The sequence below is a fragment of the Macrobrachium nipponense genome, chromosome 21 (genome assembly GCF_015104395.2).
Source record: "Macrobrachium nipponense isolate FS-2020 chromosome 21, ASM1510439v2, whole genome shotgun sequence".
Classification (NCBI taxonomy): Eukaryota; Metazoa; Arthropoda; class Malacostraca; order Decapoda; family Palaemonidae; genus Macrobrachium; species Macrobrachium nipponense.
Window position 1 is genome coordinate 20,196,506 of NC_087212.1, and position 21,935 is coordinate 20,218,440.

The 21,935-nt window shown below is 36.3% G+C and overlaps 1 protein-coding gene across 1 annotated transcript in view; it reads right to left on the reverse strand.

Moving 5' to 3' along the window:
- Positions 1–255: 255 nt before the first annotated feature.
- Positions 256–21,935, reverse strand: part of LOC135197826 (uncharacterized) — a 51,933-nt gene continuing 30,253 nt past the window's right edge. The window contains exons 6-9 of the mRNA XM_064224971.1: positions 21,882–21,935; positions 19,376–19,554; positions 16,224–16,338; positions 256–329 (exon numbers count right to left, since the gene is read on the reverse strand). The exon at positions 21,882–21,935 is cut by the window's right edge and continues 61 nt beyond it. Of these exons, the coding sequence (XP_064081041.1) occupies positions 278–329; positions 16,224–16,338; positions 19,376–19,554; positions 21,882–21,935 (400 nt within the window). The 3' untranslated portion in view covers positions 256–277. The remainder of the gene's footprint in view (positions 330–16,223; positions 16,339–19,375; positions 19,555–21,881) is intronic.

Here is a 21,935-nt window from a genome sequence, read left to right on the forward strand (position 1 = left end):
TCCGAGACAGAACGACTTCTACTTTAGGTAAAAAGAAATAAATAAATTTTTGACAGCTCGGCACCCAATGGCTTATCTGAGGAATCAATGCTGGTTGCTCATCAAAATTCAGACGACCCCGTACCAGAGACCGACTGGAATTCGGATAAGTTTGATGAGTTCCGCTGGGTTATTTTTTTGCCACTGTACTACTCCCTCCAAAAAAAAAAAAAAAAAAAAAAAAAAACAGAAATGGTGGTTGAATAAGAGACGGAGGAGTGATTCACATTTATTTCTTCTAGACGGGATGTTTTTTCTCACCTTCCATGTGTTTGTGGAGCCCACGGACACTGGAATAAAAAAAAAGGATGTAGTCTGGTTATAGATATATATACATAAAATATTATTGTTCATATTGGCTTACAAAAATGAGGTGACTTTAAAAATTGACGACAATAAGACTAATATAAATAAAATACGCTTTATATACAAACTCGCTGCTGCACCCGGCGATGCTCGGGATAAAAAGGGGCGTGCCGTCCGTGATGAAAACCACTACAGGGCGGATTACGCAATCACTTTCAGAATAAGTGATCACTTACGATCTTGTCAAGCCGAAAAAGTTGTGAACAATCCGATGAGTTTGCTGTCAACCCCGGAAGTTGTAAAATATGAGGGGGTATGAAAAAGAGGGGTTAAGGCCCCCTTAGAAACAGCCATCGAATTTCCGATTTTGCCTAAAACCTCCGGGGTGGGGGAGTCTATGGTAAAAATTTGGTAGCCCTAGCTATCATAGTTCGGACGTGCATAACGAACAGACAGACAGAAATTGCCTTTTATATATATAATACAATATAGACATCAGTCCCATCCCAATACTGTATTCTGTTTTTAGATTTATACTGACTACTTGAAACAACAATGACCGAACACTGGCAAATTGATGTCAAATACTTTAAAGTGGCAAAGGGTTTGAAGATGAAAAGATAAACGAGGCCATATTGAGAGTAGTCTGGCTACTGCTGGTGTTTCCACACTCATTAATTCTTGAAAGTGTTGCTTTAAACTCCTGTAATCATCATCTTTATCACCAACCAGAATGGTTTGCTACCATTATTCCTGAATTGCATATACATACATACAGACATACATATAGTATATCTGACGCATACATGAGTTCTTGGCAGTATATTCAAGAATAATGGTAGTAAACCATTCTGGTTGGTGATAAAGATGATGATTACAGGAGTGTAAAAGTAACAGTTTCAAGAATTAATGAGTGTGGAAACACCAGCAGTAGCCAGACTACTCTCAATATGGCCTCTTTTATCTTTTCATCTTGAAACCCTTTGACACTTCAAAGTATTTGACATCAATTTGCCAGTGTTCAGGTCATTGTTGTTTCAAGTAGTCAGTATAAATCTAAAAACAGAATACAGTATTCGGGATAGAACTAAAGTTTGCATATAGTGTGTTATGTTCACATTGTTCTTATTGTCATAAATTTTTAAGTTAACTTTAAATACATACATACATACATACATATATATATATATATATATATATATATATATATATATATATATATATATATATATATTAAAACATGAAAATATGGCTCATATAAATTGGTCTTAAGATTACTATGCATGAGTTACATGACACCTGGCTTTACTAGCTGCAAGCAGTTATGCGTACACACTGTACACCTTTTTTTTTTGCTTACCTTTCAAAATGATTTTATACACTTTAATGTGTAGTATCGTTGCTACATAGCAAATAAGATTAAAGAATCCGTCGCAAAACCTTAATTTATTAGTTATAATTACTTCATAATCACTTTATTCATTCTGCAATATTTTAAACAACACAATTAATTTTTCCACTGAAATAGCAAAAAAAATGAAAAATAGTCCCATTCTGCCAGCTTAAACAAGCTTTTTGTAGCTGGTATTTAATTAAAAAGCTCTCATAAATCGTATAGGTAAAAATATTACATTTGTTTCTGATATTGAACCAAGTATTAATACAAGAGCAGTTCATATTTAACACAAAAGCAGCTGTGAAACGTTTTAACTTATAATATATAGTATTTTAACCAACATACTGGGTCTCGGCATGGGGTGGCTCTAGAGGAAAATAAGACAAGGGTCACTACCACATTCATACTTCAATTTGTTAGGTGTCAGTCAAAACGCAGTGCTAAATCAGTGGTAGTAATCAGAAAGACCTACACACTGCTGCCGAAGAACCGACGATGGTAAAGGAGTACCTAGTGCAAGGATGTGAACACCTTTGGAGGGGGAGTCGCCGCGGACGTCAAATTGGTCTAACTCCTAATGCCAACACCAACCACACACACGTCAGATAATTCCACTTTGTAAGAATTGCTGATGCGCTGGTGGTGAGCTATAAGGTACCCTACCAAAAACTAGTAGTTTGAGGAACATAATATGTGCCTCAATGCTTGGGAGTGCCTAGTGTAGGGTTGTGGATTCCATTGTGGGAGATGTCCCCTAATTGACAGATAAAACTCATCTCATAGTCAGTTGCAACAACACTAAATCACCGAATGGCCTGGGCGTGGAGTTGTTTTCAGTCCGATAGCATTATATATATATATATAATATATAGATATATATATCATATATATATATAAATATAGATATATATATATATATATATATATTCTAATATTATATATATGTGTGTGTGTGTGTGTGTGTGTGTGTGTGTGACTGGTAAAAATGTTCTGTAACAACAGAATTCCATCTAATAAAAGGAGCCCATAAAAACACCAAAATATAGAGAGAAAAGTACTATATTTCAGAGATTACTGTCTCCCTTTTCAGGTAGATGAATGAGAAAAGTTTACAGAAAAGGTGGTATTTATACCAAGAGGTCCATCCACAGGCAAGCCAATTTAGGTCACCCCCGCTGATAATCTTCCTTTAATCTTCTTAAGTGTTGGTTGAATGAAAACCTTGTCAATTGTATCTGAAATCCATGCTCCTTTTGAGATGTTGATTACCTGCCTCTCTTTTATTAAGGCCGATTCCATCATTTGACTCTTGTACCGGCAGTTGCTGCTATAAATTACACGTGACAAATTCCAGTTTATTCTATGGTTATGTTCATTTATATGGTTGAAAATAGCCGAGTTCTGTTGTCCATACCTAACTGACCGTTTGTGTTGTATTAATCTCTGGGGAAGTGATTTACCTGTAAATCCGATGTAAGATTGGTCATAGTTCTGGCATGGGATTTCGTAAGCCCCAGTGTCCTTGGGAGATGTCTTTTGTTGGACGTTAATCAGGGATTTGGCTAAGGTGTTTGGGTAAGGTGTTAGATTTGGCTAAGGTGTTAGATTTTCCGAGGGTGTGGGTTACTCTCTTAATCGTGTCCAGGTGAGGAATTTTTATTTTATTGTTGGGTGTATCTCTGGTCTTGTCTTTAGGGGGTCGGTAGAAAATTAAGTTTGCTTTGTGAATTGCTTTCTCAATTATATGGTCAGGATACTTTAAAGACAAAAGTTGCTTGCGAATTAGTTCAAATTCTTTTTCCAGGAATTCTGGGGAACAAATTCGTAAGGCTCTTAAGAACAGGTTGCTAGCTACACCTATCTTGATAGTAATGTCGTGATAGCTAAAGTAGTGAAAGTATGAAAGCGAGAACGTTGGTTTTCTGTATATGGTAAATTTGTATTCTGTCGTGTCTCTGATTATTAAAACATCAAGAAAAGGAATTTTGTTGTCTGTTTCCCATTCAACTTTAAATTTGATGCTGGGCACTAATACGTTTAATTTTGAGAGGAATTCATTAAAATTGCCCCACCTATTATCCCAAAATGTTAGGGATAGTATGGGTAGTCCTTTAAGTCCTGTTTTAGCCAATCTGTACATGGAATACTTTGAAACTACAGTAATAAATGCAATAAAACCCAAAAACATGCTGTGGATGAGATATGTGGATGATATCCTAACATTTTGGGATAATAGGTGGGGCAATTTTAATGAATTCCTATATATATATATATATATATATATATCAATATATATATTATATATGATATATATATAGATATATATTATTTTACATATATGTAAAGATATATACATCGGTATTGTACATTATAACATCATATAATATATATATATATAATTATTATATATATATATCAATATCTTAATAAAAAGGACCCCATAAAAACACCAAAATATAGAGAAAAAAGTACTATAATTCAGAGACTGCTGTCTCCCTCTTCATCTACCTGAAGAGGGAGACAGCAGTCTCTGAAATATAGTACTTTTTCTCTATATTTTGGTGTTTTTATGGGCTCCTTTTATTAGATGGAATTCTGTTGTTACAGAACATTTTTAACCAGTCTATATATATATATATATATATATATTATATATAACATATATAATATGTAGTATATATATATATATATATATATATATACATATATATAATACATAACGTATTGTCCAACAACAACAAAAGTAAATTTATAAAAATTTTGACAGCACTGATAAATTTACTTGAATTAAAATTGTTTTGTATTATATAAACGGGAGATGGAGAAAAGTATGTTTATATATAAACGAGTATATACATATATGTATATATATACATATATATGTGTGTACACATACTTTTCTCCATCTCACGTCTATAAAATACAATAAAAATTGAATTCACGTTATGTAATTTACCACTGCGTTCAAGAATGTCTTCATGTTTGTTAATGTTGGAAGATTCCACAAAAGTCAGGAGAAAATCATCCGAGACTTGAGGCCACAGAGTTTGAACTTTCATCCTCCATTTCTTCTGTGTTCTACATGACTCCAAAACGTCATCATACGAATGAGTTGTAAACTAGTTTCACGAAGTCTTTAAAAAAACTTGTAAATAATATTTAATTATCAGTCAGCTGGCAGAGTACCTGGACATTTTGCCTTCCCCAAAGACCCCGTATATTAGATATGTAGTGACACCGTAGACCTATCTCCTCTGTGAGATTCCAAGGGAAATGAAGACATTCCAAGTCGAATAAGGAGATTCCGAGAATCCAAGGGGTAATCTGTAGTATAATTACACTCGCAAACATTACGTAACTTGATCTAGTTACAGCCACATCAAGATGCAATATTTCGGCAGATTAAATCTGTACCCAAAAACGTTACTAATGCGAGATAAAATAAGGGATATATGTTAATACAACCCTAAGAGACATGCTTTAATATAAATATATATCAATTTAGTAAAGGCGCCGCATACACACACACACAATATATATATATATATATATATATATATATATATATATATATATATATATATATATATATAAGTCTATCACATTACCGTGATTCATATACATATATCGAACTACAAATGTCCTTTAATATCTAATTCGCTCTACCTCGGAATTAATATATATTCATATATGCTTGACCGAGGGGGAATTTATTAAGCGATAATAGAATTGGCGATCGACAGGCGCGAACCAGCGACCTCCCAATTCCAGGACTGGCAGTGAAGCCTTAAACCACTGCCAGTCCTGGAATTGGGAGGTCGCTGGTTCGCGCCAGTCGATCGCCAATTCTATTATCGCTTAATAAATTCCCCCTCGGTTAAGCATATATGAAAATATATTAATTCCGAGGTAGAGCGAATTAGATATTAAAGGACATTTGTAGTTCGATATATATATATATATATATATATATATATATATATATATATATATATATATATATATATATATATATATATATATATATATATATATATATATATATATATATATATATATTATATATAATATATATATATATATATATATATAATTTACACTGCTGCTTATACCTGACTGGACTGATAGAGCTGAAAGCCCCTTTTATCGAGAAAACGAAAGAGCAAGCACTGTATAGAAGTGAATGAGGCAATGTAAGTAGGTCAGGGCGTTTGACGGACTGCTGCTAAGCCTTCTGTGCAGACGTACCTATGATTCACATCCTAAATTGTGAGTGTTGCAATGAGCGTCTTTCGTTTCTTTTTAGGAGCCACGAACTCTCAGGGGAAAGAGATTCATGTTGAAAATAAATCACCACGCCTGAAAAAACGGGAAAAAATGGCCGAACGCTTTTTATGTAGTATTAAAGTTTTGACAACTCAATTTACAGGAATCTATTTTACTGCCGCAGATATCGAAGAGTTTCCTCGTTCTCTCTACTCCCGCCCTCCATGGCAGCCAAATAATGAAAAGCTATTTTTTACGTTTTTCTTCCGTGAGCAACGATGAGAGAAGGGTCTCGGTTATTAACAAGAATAACGTTTGAGTTCATCATCAACAAAATAATGAGTTTGTAAAGAATGAAGGATTGCATGGTGAAGTGTTGACCTAGTCTTGTAAGACACTTGTAACATCAATCAGGATTAGTAAGCAAAACGTAAACTAACATCAAATTTACAATAGGAACTGGTTGGCAAAAAAAAAAAAAAAAATAATAAAATAATAAATGCTGTTTTCTGTAGCAAAATATCTAAAATGCTATGAAAGTTTTAGATACGAAAATATGCGAAAAATGCTCATAGCGATAGCTGGCTCTACATAGATAAATGATCCCCGACAAATATTTTCACCAATACGTTCGGATTAGAAAAGAAATTTTAAAAAATATCGGAGTGTGGAATCCTGTACCAACGCAGCAAACGTGGCCGAGTAATGTGTCTACGTCGGTTTCAAACTGCGTTGATGAATAAACTATTGGAGAAATAAATCCACAGCTCTGTATATACAGTACATATATTCAAATATGAACAGAAAGCTTCCCGGAAGTTTTCTGTACAGATTTACCCTTAAAGATATGTACAAATACCTAACTGTGGATGTGTTTCTCTACTTTCTACTTCAAGACTCATGCAACTACGAGTTTTTTTTAATAAACTATTCCTCTCATTTGCTAAAAATTCCCTAATTGCATCAAAAGGGCCTCTATCTGATAAAGCGTCCTCGTCTACGCCAACTGCATCACTGCCACGAACTGACTATTACTAAAATGTACAACATTGTAACTGTTACTTTTGTGGTTGTATAAATTATATATAATTATCATTTCCTGACAAACAGAGTTACAGCGTAAATTTTTTATGCACGTGTGAACTTGAAAATGCACAAATAAACTATGACAGTACTTGTTCAAAGTCTCCAGTTTCACACACCTGCTACCTTGATATATATATATGTGTGTGTGTGTGTGTGTGTGTGTGTGTGTGTTTAGGGTTGTGCATAATGTATATATACTGAATAAACCCTGTGCTGGAAAAATGGTTGATGGCCTCTGATTACCCAAGTACAAGATAAACATTCATCTTGATGCAAGAGGATTTTATGCTGTCCATGAAAATGGAGAGAAAAGGAGGCATCAAATTAAATACAACAGATTTTTACGTCAAGAAAACATCCCCTCCAAGGAAAGAGAGAGAGAGAGAGACAGCAGCCACGTGGAAAAGAATATGCAAATAATATTCATCAAATATTCGAAGGAAAGATAATTTACCTCTCAAAACTTGATCATCTGTAACTTTTAAAAATCGATTATAAATAAAATCTGCTTCAGTTCTTTCATTACAGTGAATAATAAAATAGAGGAAATAGAAAAAAAAATAGCCGCCTAAAAATATCGAGTGAACGTTTTTCAGACTTTGAACCCAAGAGACTCAACTCAGGACGAGAAGAAGGATTATTTTCCTTTTCAGCTGTTGACGATGACAGACTTTTTAAAGGAACTTGAAGATACATATTTGTAACTGATCCTTAATGTCAGAGCTAGCATTGAGAGAGAGAGAGAGAGAGAGAGAGAGAGAGAGAGAGAGAGAGAGAGAGAGAGAGAGAGATGCAATATACCCTCATAACACGGGAACTACAAGCAGAGGCAAATCATAACACAGTACTAGAAAAAAGGGAAAATTTATATGATACTTCGTCAAATAAAATCAACCTAACAAATACAGATATATTTATAACCTCAGCGTAGACAATAGGAAAATAAAATGCTATATAAGATCTTTAAAAAACCATGACCTGAACAAAGGACGAGGTAAACGTGGTCATATATTAGTTACTAATCAGTTACTTTCAGAGCTAATTGGATATTTTTGCAATTTTCATAGACACGTAAAATATGAGAGAGAGAGAGAGAGAGAGAGAGAGAGAGAGAGAGGAGGGATGAGAGCGGTAGAGGGGAGAAAAGGGGGGGGTGGGGGAGGAGAGAGAGAGAGAGAGAGAGAGAGAGAGAGAGAGAGAGAGAGAGAGAGAGTATTATTTCTATTCCAAAATCTTCGTAGGGTCCCTTGCTCCAATAAGTAAAAAACTAGACTCATTTCATGACGGATGTTACAGATTACATCATACATCCCTTCGTTCAACGAATTTCCGTTAGGAATTTGTGATACCAATAATTCCAGCTAAAATGTATGGAGTTGCAATCTATTGAAACGGGCTGTAGAGGAATGGCAAACAGCACTGAGTATGGAGCAAACAAAACAATAACGTACGACCCTACGTTGTTGACAAAGCGACCCTATCCAGAGATGGGTTCTCTTGCCCCGTTCGGAAAAGATCCGTCTAAAACTCTCACAAGGGTCTTCGAATTACGACTACGGTACATATCCTTCATTATTCGTATTCTGTCCCCGTCATGAGGGAATACTCTGGATCTGTATGTGCTTTTACATGCGTGTTTGGACACGCTTGTGCATTTGCAGTCAGTAAGAATCTGACATAAATACTTAAGTACAAAAAATCAATAAACTGTTTCTGTTACAGACACCAAAATATGCTAATTCACCCATAAGAAGCCCAGCCCCTAATGGAATTCAACCCCGAGGGATGATCAGCCCGAATTGATTTCGTAGAAATACAGATTAAAATACTCATGAATGTTACATAATTTACTTGTGCACAATAAATGCATCTGTATGTCAATTATACATAGCTATTTCATGGTGATGTTAAAAAAGAATGCAGTTCCCAAAAATTTCTGAACACTATATTCACTTGGAAGATCGGCATCTAAGATGCATAATTAACGACTAACTTACAGAGACTCAGCGGTCGCTTCTACTTCATTTAGACCAGCCGTCGTCTCGAGAGGTTGCTTAATGCAACCGCCTTTGATGCCCCGGTGGGGTAATCAACTGAAACCCTTAGAGATTTTGCGTCACAGAACACTTACTTGCGTAAGTTCGTTTGCTTCAGGTTGGTTTCATGAGTTCGAGACGAAAAACATTTCTGAAATATTTGATATCTAGCTGTAAATCACTTATAAAGATTAACAAACTTTTCGATCAATATTCTCAGTTATATTTCTAGGGTGTGAGTGACAATTTCATGTTTCTTAGTCAGATTCCTAGCATGATATTCGTAACAAGGTTTCTTGGAGCATTTAAACGAGTGACGAAAATGTATTGAGAGAGAGAGAGAGAGAGAGAGAGAGAGAGAGAGAGAGAGAGAGAGAGAGAGAGAGAGAGAGAGAGAGAGAGAGAGAGAGAGAGAGAGAGAGAGAGAGAGAAATATGATTTGGATTTATAGGTTAATGGCATAATTAACGCGTTGTAATTTTAACCAACTTGTTATATAAATTGCACGGGCGTTTCACACTTAGTCTTAATTTGTAACCGCTCTGCATCAGCTTAATGTGACTTAAATAGCGGGAAAAGAGGTTGAAAATAACGGTGCGCAAAATTTCAATGGAGCCTGTGAGAAGGGAATCCAATGCATTTTCTCGCGCTCGTATTGTGTCAATTTTTTCACTTCATTTTCATCAACGTTATTTATCTTTCATTTGGAGGCTCGCTCTTTTACCGTATGTTTGCACGAAGGGTGACTGCTCTAACACTTCCCAAAATCAAGTCTGACATCTGTTAATAAATTGGTCACTTCTGCAAAAGATCCCAGACGGCTAAACCTTTGTCCCTGATCTTTTAAGAAAGAAATGTGCTTCTGACCAAAAATTACTGTAAATTAAATTATCACCATTGCGTATACAAGCAAACTTACCCATCTACGATGGGTGATAAAATACGGGTGAAGAAGTGAAAAATTTATACGTACTATTTGTTCAGCAATATTAAAATAAGGGCGTTTACACGAATAGTCAGTCTCTCTCTCTCTCTCTCTCTCTCTCTCTCGTAATGTAATTCAAGGGACGATCACTGAACAGAGAGAAATTCTTATTCATTGTTGTTTCCCCTCTCTTAATGATATTCTCTCTCTCTCTCTCTCTCTCTCTCTCTCTCTCTCTCTCTCTCTCTCTCTCTCTTAAAGTAAGTGAAAGGACGATCAATGAACGCAAAGAAGTTCGTATTCATTATTGTTTACCCTCTTTAAATGATTCTCTCTCTCTCTCTCTCTCTCTCAATGTAAGTCAAGTAACGAAGACGGTGATGGGATTATCGGATTACTTAGCTCTCAAATCACAAATTATCTCCTCTCTCTTTCTCTATCTCATTTTTCGATAGCAAGATAAAATTATAAAATTGTAGTGCATTAATGTCGTTAAATGGCTCTCTCTCTCTCTCTCTCTCTCTCTCTCTCTCTCTCTCTCTCCTCTTCTCTCTCTCTCTCTGTCTTCTCTCCTCTTTGTGGTGACTTTCATTTAACGGAACAGGGATCTTGATTGGTTCGTTTCTTGTCAATTACTTTGCACGGTGATACGAATAATAAAGTCTCTTTCTTTTCATTATGTTACTGCAAAGACGCAACTTGTATGTCAGTGCGTTATGGCTACTGATAAATGCTCTTATGATCCTGTGTCTTCCAAAAAAGAGTAGAAAGTAGGAACTTGTCAGTTTCCTTTTTATTATGTCCATTGGCAGGATCGAAATTCCGAAGCAACATTACCGGGCAGTACTTCTTCAACGTTATTTTGTGCACTGGCAGTCCCGATGGATTTAAGTTACTCAAAAAATCTTGCGGATATTGATGATAATTTTCATCTTCTATTGTGTCCGAGCTGAAATATTCGCGACTTTCTTCGGGGAAGTTGTACAGAAATTATGTATGAAAAATCGTAAAGTAACCAAGTCTACGGGAATAACCAGCCTCGTTTCACGGTCAGAAACAGCTCCGTTTCAGGGAATCCCTTCTCACCTCCACCCCCTACAAAGGAGGGGGATAGGTTGGATGAAACTCCATTACAAACCCTGCCAAGTTTCATGCCCATCTGACCAGCCGTTTGGCCGTGATTGAATGACAGACAGACATTACGCCCATTATAGTATGATTAATGAGTGTAACTGACTGCCCACTTCTCTGATACTTTACCTAAACTGAGTTTTTGACCTTGGATGTTTGCTAATAAACTGTGTTCGCCATAGCCCCAAGTTACTACCCGTTGGTATTCATTGACGGTCATCCACTCTCTTGTATGTGGTGTGATCTTCCAGGAACCTGTTCTTTCCACATTTTCCCTCCTCTCTTGAAGGACATTCCTCAAAATCCTCTGGTCCTTGTCACCCAAATATACAAGGGGGCTTATTCTTCACGCGCCACCTTTCTTTTTATTTCCCTTTGGAAGCTATTCTTACGCTTAGGGAACCCTGAGCGATGCATTTTTCTAATGAGGCAAACGAAATACGATGCCATGGGACTAATATGTCTTCGTATTGAAAAGTGTTCTTCAATCCTGTGACGATAACCAGAGACTTCCAGATCCGGTAATATCAAAGGTTTACTGTCTTATTATCCACTAAAGGCCAAACTTCTAACCTAAACATACCTCAACTTGTCAGATCTCCTGATTGCTCATTAAAATATTACTGTAGATATTGCCCTTCAGAACTTACCGAGTGACACAAAACATACCCGACCACACTGAAAGATAAATTTTTGCTTTTGCATCATTCAGCTCTACCTCTCTTGTACTGCCCACATTCAACAACTCTTCAAATACTAATAGCAGTGAGTCAACGCCCATTCACTTTTCTCTTTTACATCTTTTACCTCATTAACGTTCTCTCTGCATTTACTTCCTGATATGGGTTTTCTGGGGAGAGAGTGTCTGGGTTTGGGGAACACAATAAAGTGGTTGTGACAGGACCCTGAAATGCAAAAGCAGATGAAAGAGAAAGTGACGGCATTGTAGGCACATATGGAGTTCCTATACTGTTCAAAATTTAATAGTCTTGTGGATGTGTATTTAGAAAGAGCTTGATTGTGAAACTACATGATTCCTATAGAAAGGTTTAAACACCAGCACTTCATAAATACAAAATGGAAGGAAAAAAGTGCTACATTATGTATTGGTTCAAAGCAGATGGAAAAACATGTTGATGAATGTAGCGGTGAGTATGAAGTACAAGTTAATATAGACCCATGCTCAAGTTAGAGATGGGGTGAAAATACAGCTTACGACATAAAGTGAGCAAATATGGAGAAAATAGGTGAAAAATGGGGTTGGGTTAAAGACAGAGGCTGAGAAAGTATTCTGAGTTTGAGTTAAGTTCCATGACGAGGTTATGGAATCATCAGGAAATGTTGAGTTTAGAAAGGTGGAAGAAAGAGTAAAATAAAAACAGTAAGTAGTGGCATGAAGAAATAAGAAATTTATAGATAATTTGGTCAAGAAGAAGGTAAGAGAAAGAAAGGGGGAGAAAGTGAGCAAGTTGTTCTACAGTGAAGTAATTGCACAGAGAAAGGTCAATGAGTAAATGGATATCACAAGACATGATGACAATAGAGACACTGCCTGAATAGAATGCAGTCCTGGATAAATGGAGTCAATATAAAGACTTGATGAATGTGGGAGATAAAAGGGAGGCAGGTCCGAATGGCTTAAGAACATAAGAAAGGAAGGGGGTTAGCATAAGCTTGCGAACGGGTTACGGTTGTTAATCTTGAGGAGTTAAGGAGGACAATTAATTAAGAGACTAAAAATCAAGAGACACCAGGGGTTGGTGAAATTACACGTGAGATGTCGCAGTGCAGTCGAGAAACCTTGACTGTGTGGCTGGCCAGGTTGTGTCAAGTATGCAAGGTATGTCAAGATGAGATTGTAAGAGTTATATAAAGGCCAACGTGGATCAAGCGGTGTCATGAAAAAGTTTTGTTATAAGCTTTCCAGTTTAAAAGTTTATAACAAAACTGACAGAGATAATGATATGGGTGACGAGGATGTATGGTATAAATGGTAAATTACTGAGTGCTAACATTTTTTAACAATGAAAGTCAAGCATATGCTAAGAGTTTGTAGGTAAGAGACCGACAGAGAAAGGCAAGTGCGTTAAGTCTGCATGGCTGTTCAATATATTTACGAATGGAGGGATCTTAGAAGTGAGAGTAAGGTCAGAAGATATAGGTGCAAAGTTGTGGGATATGAAGCTGGGTCACGATTGGAGTGTGGAATTGCTTATGTCCATAGATGTTAAAATACTGATTGAAGATAGTGATGAAAAACTGCAGAAATTGGTGAACAAATCTGAAAGTATTAGGAAGAGGCAAACGCTGAAAAGAAACATAAGCAAAAGTAAAGTTATAAGGGTAAATTTGTACCTGGAAGATAGTACAGGGAACTTTATTGTGGACTGAGAGAATATACTCAGTAGAGTCTGAAAAAGTTGGGGAATAAAGACTTTGGATGATGATAGGATGAAAGAAGAGTCGAGTCAAAATGTTGCGGGATTTGTGCAAGACGTGGGATGAAAATTAAAATATAAAATCCAATATTGGATATATAAGAAAAAAATTAAACCAACTCCCCAGTAAATGAGTAGCGTGGATATTGAAGCAGAGTGAAAGAAAGAAGGCGGAAGCTGTTTACATAGTATTTGTAATATAAGGAAAATTAAAATTGTAAGAAACATTAGTGGGTAAACGGGTTAAATGTGGTGAATGACTGGATCGGTGTAATTTGCAAAGGTTTGGCCGTGTGCAAAGAATGGATGATAGGTTAGCGAAAGGAGAATATAATTTGGAAGTGTTGGGAGGAATGAAGAGAGGAAGACATAGAAAGGAACAGATAAATGGGATGAAAGAGGTATTGCAAAGGAGGGGGCCTTAATATCTGAGAAGCGAGTGTCTGAGTGCACAATGAGAGGTGAAAAAGAAAGGTGCAGTGTGTGTAAGGTGTTTGCCATGCTGCCGGCGAGCCTCGCGTGCAGGTGTATCAAGTGGCTAATAATAATGGAAGCTTTCCGCACAGGGAGCTTCATCCATGATTCAGCAGTTTAAGTTTTGAATGTGGCAATGATTACGGAATTTCCTTTTCATAGGAACTAATGTTGTTAGGGGAAATGGTTTAATGTAATATATGTATGTTGTGTATATATATGTGTATATATATATATATATATATAATATATATGTATATATGTATATATATATATATGTGTGTGTGTGTGTGTGTGTGTATGTATAGTATATATATATATATATATATATATATATATATATATATATATATATATATATATATATGTAACATATACATGTGCATGTTTGAGTTTACATATTTGTTTTCATTTGTTTTTAGAAATCTCTTACAATCTGCTCTATTTCCACTAGAACACGAAAAGTTCTCAAGCTAAGCTCTTGTCCATATTGCTTCAGAGACCCTACCATTGACCATATGGTTAAAAATGACTTCAAAGATAAAGTCAAAATGGGTTCCGCGTATCCAGGGTAGCTTAATCTCAATAGTCGCCAGGGCTTAGTGGTATTAACGGCTGAAAGACCAATACCGTAAAAAAGAAATTACCCTCTATTCTTGTATAATGAATATTCGCATTGCGATGACGCTGTTCTCAAAACCACGTAAAAGATCTCGGTATTCTGCGATTCTCGATCCTTCGAGACTATACTCTATTTAAGTAAATATTATATGGCAAAAACTTCAATGTGAAGAAAAGAAAAATATATCAATAATCACTTATTTCAGCTTATAACGACGGAATAAAAAATATTTCTGTTGTGTAGAATCGCTTAATGCTATATCAACATCAATAAAACTTTCAGCAATGCTACGCCATTTGTTTGCACTCATTCTTTAAATTTAGGGTTATTTTTTTTTTTCATTTTCCACTCAATGCTCACCAAACAGTATTCTTAAATTGGAAAGATGGGCCTCCTGTTGCGACTGAAATACCTAATGGTTAAACAATCTTCCAAGCCTATCTTGCACCCAGTAAACTCACTTTATAAAAACAAATCACATTAACACAGCCTAGTACATTTTTATATACAAATATCCCTTTATATATTTTCTCCACACCTCTCTCTCTTTATCATTCCAAGCTTGCACTATGGAGACAATTACTTTCACGACTTTTCACTTCTATTTTCAATCGTATACGGAAGTTCCATGATGGGTCAATAATATGTCTGCTATAAATTTTCCCTTCTCAGTCACATCTCGTCCTGCCATATTTTATGAATACTTCCAGTTATGTTTCAGCATTTTTCATATCATCACCTCATTCTCGCTTATGTTTCACCTACAGTTTGCATTGTTAAGAGCACTTTCCTCATAGCTCTGCATTGACTGTCAGCCTCAAAGGCCCCCACTGGACAATACTTGTTTGCAAGTTTTCGATTTTGCTGCCATCTATCTTCTGATTTCTTTAATTCCTTGGTCCCTTAATAATTAAGCAAAATGTTCGCGGAGATATAAGACATCCTACATAAGACATACAAATAAAAGATCCACCAAAATGCAAAAGATATAGAAAGAAAAACAAAACTATGAACTGTACAGTACTTGCTAAAATATGCAATGAGTTCTTAATGTTTTCGCATATTTTGATAAATGCATAGCACTACAATTCTTCATATATTTTCATACGAAAAGCGGTGTACTGTCTCCCCTACCCTCCCTAACTACACCGCCCCCGGTGGACAAACAGGTTTGATGGAGGAAGGTGGATGTCTCCCTTATCCTCCCGTCCCCCTACCTACCCGGCCCATCCGGGGCGGACAAAACGGTTTGCAGGGGGTGGGCGGCTGTGTCACGTCACCCCAACTGTCACGTGGGGGAGGACAAACAAGACCTACTTGGATATTTTCATCATAAACATATATATATATATATATATATATATATATATATATATATATATATGTATATATCGTATATCACATGTATGAACATATATGTTAAGAAAAGGCAGCACTCCAAAAGACATACCTCCAAGTAATAGCAACCTTCTCGCAAGCAACTCATTCCCAATGGATGACTTACCAGCATTTAAATAGCGCTTTCAGCAACGCCGGTCCGAGCTGATATCCCAGGAGAGTTATCGCTATGATTAAAACTACTTTCAGTTCAAAGAAAGCAAGTATTCTGCCGGACACATCTGTTGGAGGAAAGAGAGAGAGAACAGACTTTAAGTGGCGATATCGTTGTGTATTCAGCAATACTAATAATTTTCTTCTCATGGCGGTTTTTGGACAGGCAATCTACAAGATAATCCAGTGGAGAATCTCAGGAATGAAAAAGTGCCACTGGAACTGGAATTTGTTATTTCCAGGACCAAGTTGGGGAGCGGTACAAATATGATCCGTAGGCGTGCACAACATGACATGGGAACATTTAGATCACTATTATTCTTATTTGAGAAAAACTCTCTATCACGAGAGTTTATACAAGGTTCTGAGAAGTCCACACTAATACGAATGTTAAAAGTTCGTGTATTATTTATAAACACTTTATGAAAAGCATTTGGACTGAAGATGAACCCAGGGAAGGGTTCGAAAGATTTTATGAAGTGTTTATAAATTATACACGAACTTTTAACATTCGCATTATTATGGATCCCTTAGAACATTATTATTATTATTATTATTATTATTATTATTATTATTATTATTATTATTATATTATTATTATTACATAAAAATTCTCAATCAGTAAAGTTATTCTGGTAACTCCACGTTTAAATTTTCTAACTGAATATTGATAAAATTTGACTACTTATCAGTTGTCAATCTGATTAAAAATCACGAGACGCAATTCGTGGCATGTTGACAAAATATACCTGAAGTAATCCATTCATTAGGTTTTGTTGGGCCGAGGAGCTAAAACGCCATTCCCTCTGAAAAGGGAAAGGGAACTCAAAGACAAGGGGCCCTTTGAACACTTTGGTTCCCCACCACGATCCTTTAGTTGCTCCCACTGTAGAAGCTATACATTTTGTATCAATAGCTTCTTCTTCCAGGTCAACGGTTTCAGAAGAATAAAAGTAACAAGGCGTGATCCCACCTCTAGTTCACTCTGGGTGCGTGCTAAAATCTATAGTCAAATAGAGTGTTGTTCCACCAACGAAAATTACAATAAATACGCTATATTTTATCAGAAATCATTTTTATTTACTATTTAAGCCGCACATTATTTTTTACATTTCATTCTAATAAATAAATCCATAATCATCCTATCCTACAATTCCTGTATCTTTAAACTCAACGGGAAGCACCTTTTACAGACCTTTTTAAGCTTTCCAACCCTCCAACAACAACAGCAACAAAGTTTGTAGGCTTACTCCAGGAGTAAGCGAAGATGATAGCAGAGAAGACCTCTGAGGGAACTATCTAGAATAAAATGGCTGTTTCCACGGCATATTAGGCGTCCTAGTCACGTAAAGGTATTCTGATAGTTTTATTTCCTCTGACATCCCAGTACTTGGACTTTGGCTTAGACCTGGTATACTCCATTTCATTTTAATCCTTCGGGCCAGCCTTATGAGAGCCGTTAATCGGCTCAGTGGTCTGGTTTAACTATTCCAATAATAATAATAATTTCCTCTGACAACCAACTGATTGAAACAGTTTTCGATTTAACTGCCTTTCCGGACTTGAATTCCAAAATTCTGCTCCTCACTCCCATTTACTATAGCTCTTGCCCCTATCTAGTATTAATGACTGTCCCATGTCCCATGGACACCCTTGGTAATTAACTTCTTTCGAACAGCTCACAGTCCTCCTCAAGTTAATCATTTTTTTATCATCAATGGTAACTCCGTCTTACCAGAACCCCTCTGCATGTGCTACAAAAAAAGATATCAACCTGGAATCTTTTGTAATCCCGTCTCCCCAACTACCCTGTGAACTGTACATTGTGGCCGTCATCTGTTAAAAAATAGGCGACGAACCTGTACGAACTTTAACATCGTTCTAATTTTTATTTACACTCGGTTTATTCTGACATTTCACTGAATTCAACTTTACTATTAAATTTCCTTAAAAAGTTCATCCACGCCTGATTTTGTAATGTTGCATCTCTGAACTCTTTGTGTAGAAAACACAGCCAAAAAATTCCCACAGCAACATATGTTTGCATCTTAAGCGACTGAAGATCTTCCTGGAAGTTATTGCAACCATACAATTATATGATCTGGCGGGGAATGTAAACTTTGAAATCTGTTTTCTGCTGTTACCGCCATTACACTTCCAAGCTGGTTTCTGTTTTCAGGACTATTATGCTTTCCTGGAGACATGCCAGAACTGCCCACGTTTCCTTTCCATACCCAGAGAGAGAGAGAAAGGGCGGGTGTGGAGGCAGGTAGAAGATCAAGAGCACGAAATTCCGAGGCCAAGGCATACCAGACATTAATTAAATACATAATAACGAGAAGACGAACAATTACTGAAACAAAATTTGGCTGATTTATGTATAAAGAATTTTGTGCATCGACAAACATTAGAAACTACATCATTTGCTCATGAGTTCCAAATGCATTCTACCTTTGACATTTTCTGCCTAAAATCCGATCTGGTTTAGATCTTCACTGATAAACAAATACAGCAATTAAACAATAAATATAACCAACTGACAGAAAAGAGGAGTAGAGAAACGTCTGTCAAGTCCAGTTGCAAGAGCCGGTGTCAGAATCTGCCAAATACCTGAGGGATTCAAAGTGCCTAATAAGAAAGGGAGAGTTGAGTAAAGTGTAAAATATTCAGCGATGAAAGAATTTACAGCAAAAGCTTGATACACAGAAAAAGATCGTTCAACTTTTTCCTTTTTTTTTAACGGTTAAGCCAACATTTCTATCCAATCAGCGAGAAAGGAGAGGTGCAAGATCTAATTTCACTCCAGAATCAAGGAAAATATAAATCGTAACTGTTGTGAGAATATTGGAGATCTTCGCGATGCACGCACTTAGGTTTTCTCTTAGATGAAATGTATATTTAAAGAAGTCGGACAGCTAAGTAGGGAAAGGCTAAAGACAACGGAAGGCACAAGCAGGAAACTAAAGATGAAAATAAACTTCATAATAAATGCAGGTAAAATCCCCTCAGAATAAAAGAACGTCAGTTATAACAGAACTGAGCAAACGAAGCTTTTTTTCCCGTGAATACAGAAAGAACGAAGAAATCTCTTCAACATCGCCATACCTGTTATAGGAACACAGCTTTCCCATCCCTGTCCCGCTTTGGTTCTTGCAGACACGCAGACCTCGGACGGATGGAAATTGACGATCTGGTCTTGATAACAGCTGGGTTCACAGAGGACGCCTTTCGGAAGCGTTTCCATTAGAACGTATCCTTCCTTGTCTTTCCATTCAATAACGTACCTGCAAGTGACAAAAATCATACATATACATTTATATACACTACATACACACACACACACACACACACACACACACACACACATATATATATATATATATATATATATATATATATATATTATATGTAATATTCAACTCTCATACTTAAAATTACATTGTAATTTTACCATTAAATTGATTTTACTTTTCAACTATTGGATCTTGTGATCAGCTCTTATTTTATGTGATATATAATATATATATATATATATATATATATATATATATATATATATATATATATATATTCGTATTTATTTATTTCATGTTATTAGTGTGTTTTACGATATTCGCGACTTAACGTTCAGATCTTTGGTCCAATATTATGATGTCATTTCCTACTCGCTTCAAGTGAAGATTTTTCCATTTAGTGAGCTTCTAGCAATTGATCGCCGTAGGTATCTCGTACTTACGAGAGAGAGAGAGAGAGAGAGAGAGAGAGAGAGAGATATAAAAGGAGGATAAATTTCCGTTTTTGCCTAATTCCTAATCTTAAAAATCTCAAGTAATGAAAATTGTAGTTCTCAGTTACAGAGAGAGAGAGAGAGAGAGAGAGAGAGAGAGAGAGAGAGAGAGAGAGAGAGAGAGAGAGAGAATCTCTGTACGTCATAAACCAGTCAGCCTATATCGTCGGCAGACATGCTTTGGCAAATGGGGCCACAAAGAGTTGGCTAAGGCTTTAAAATAACTGTGGGTTCTTAGCAAAATTATAATTAACATGATCAAAGATGCATCCCTCCTCTCTCGCTCTTGCTGACATACAACACGCACACACGCGTACACTAAAATCAGCTAAAAAGACATGGAGCCATGCAGTGAAAAGCTCTTTTCTCAACATTCACGAAAGGATATTTATTTATCAACTGGAGAGGTGCGATGCATTAAAATGGCTCCCAACGTAAACCGCACTATTTTAAAGATACTGGTGCTCATGGGTAACGATCCGCCGACCAGTAATTTAGGGATACTTGCTTCACTTCATCCTGCCCAAGAGCAACAATCTCTAATTATTTTTCCTTTGTAAGAGGAGAAGTCACTTAAATGTTAAGCAATCTCATTCATAAGGTATTGTTGCTTAATTCAATATGTAAAAGGACTAAGATCAACAGGAAACGTTTTAGATGCCAGTTGCATACAGACATGTTTTTTTTTCTAGTTAAATGAAAACTAAAACAGAAGAGGAGAGCTACATAAAATTTTTTCCTACAAAAGGACAATGAATTTTTATGCTCTTCGTAAATATCTTTCACTTCTATATTTGTCTTGATTTATCTTAAATACTGAAGGGAGTGGCTCAGAGAGGGGTAGGGTTGCCATAGGCTACTATAGGTCTTCATCTGAGGGACACTGATTTACAAAGGGGTGAAGCGGGGGGGGGGACAATTTCAACCAGTGGGTCATACTGTGGTGGACAATTTTCGCGAACAACATAACTAAGCTCGATAAAGAAATAAATTCTTTCTCATGTGAATGTGAAAGTTTAGCCATGCAATGATTTCACCACCAAACATGGATAAACATGAAAAATAAAACAAATAAAGTGTCAGTCCAGCAACTTCCTATGACCAAAAATTTAATAAACAAATCACTTGTTACGTAAGTAGCATTTCACTAAAGTCCGACTCACATCAAAGATCTTAAATCAGACGACAAAGAAAAAATGGAATAATCAAATTATGGAGCGACATTTGTAACCCAAAGTCATTTGTTCATCGTGGTGCCACTAACGGCATTTTAATGGTACGTCGCCCTTCGTCCAAATGATGCAATCATTTACCGATATGCAACGCTTCCAAATGCACCTACCTACCTACCTAGGCTTTAGGGGATGGAATTTCGAATTCGTTTGGTGTCTTAATATGAAATCACATGCAGAGAATAATCCGAGGTACAAGCTGAATTAAAGCGTTATCAAATTTATTTGTATTAAAAGCATAACGTTCTCTCACAGTCTCACAGATGCACGCACATACATGTAACATTTCAGAAAGACCAAATCTCTCTTCTCTCTCTCTCTCTCTCTCTCTCTCTCATTTCAAGATCACTATTTACCTACAACAATCAAAGAAATGTTAATAATACTGACATGGCAATATCTTCCTAAACGGTATTTTCAGCCACTGGGTCAATCACTGTTATCCCTGACATCACCTAAAAGATATTGATCTTACGAGGAACCGAGTTCCCTGCAACATCTAAAGCATCGTGTCTCCACCAGCGCATCTTCATCTCTCCAGATCTCTGGAGAATATCTACTTTCTCTGTAAGTCAGAGCCGATAATACTCACCCTTTGATGCGCCCGTGGCTTTGACGAGGTGGCTTCCATACGACATCGCATCGC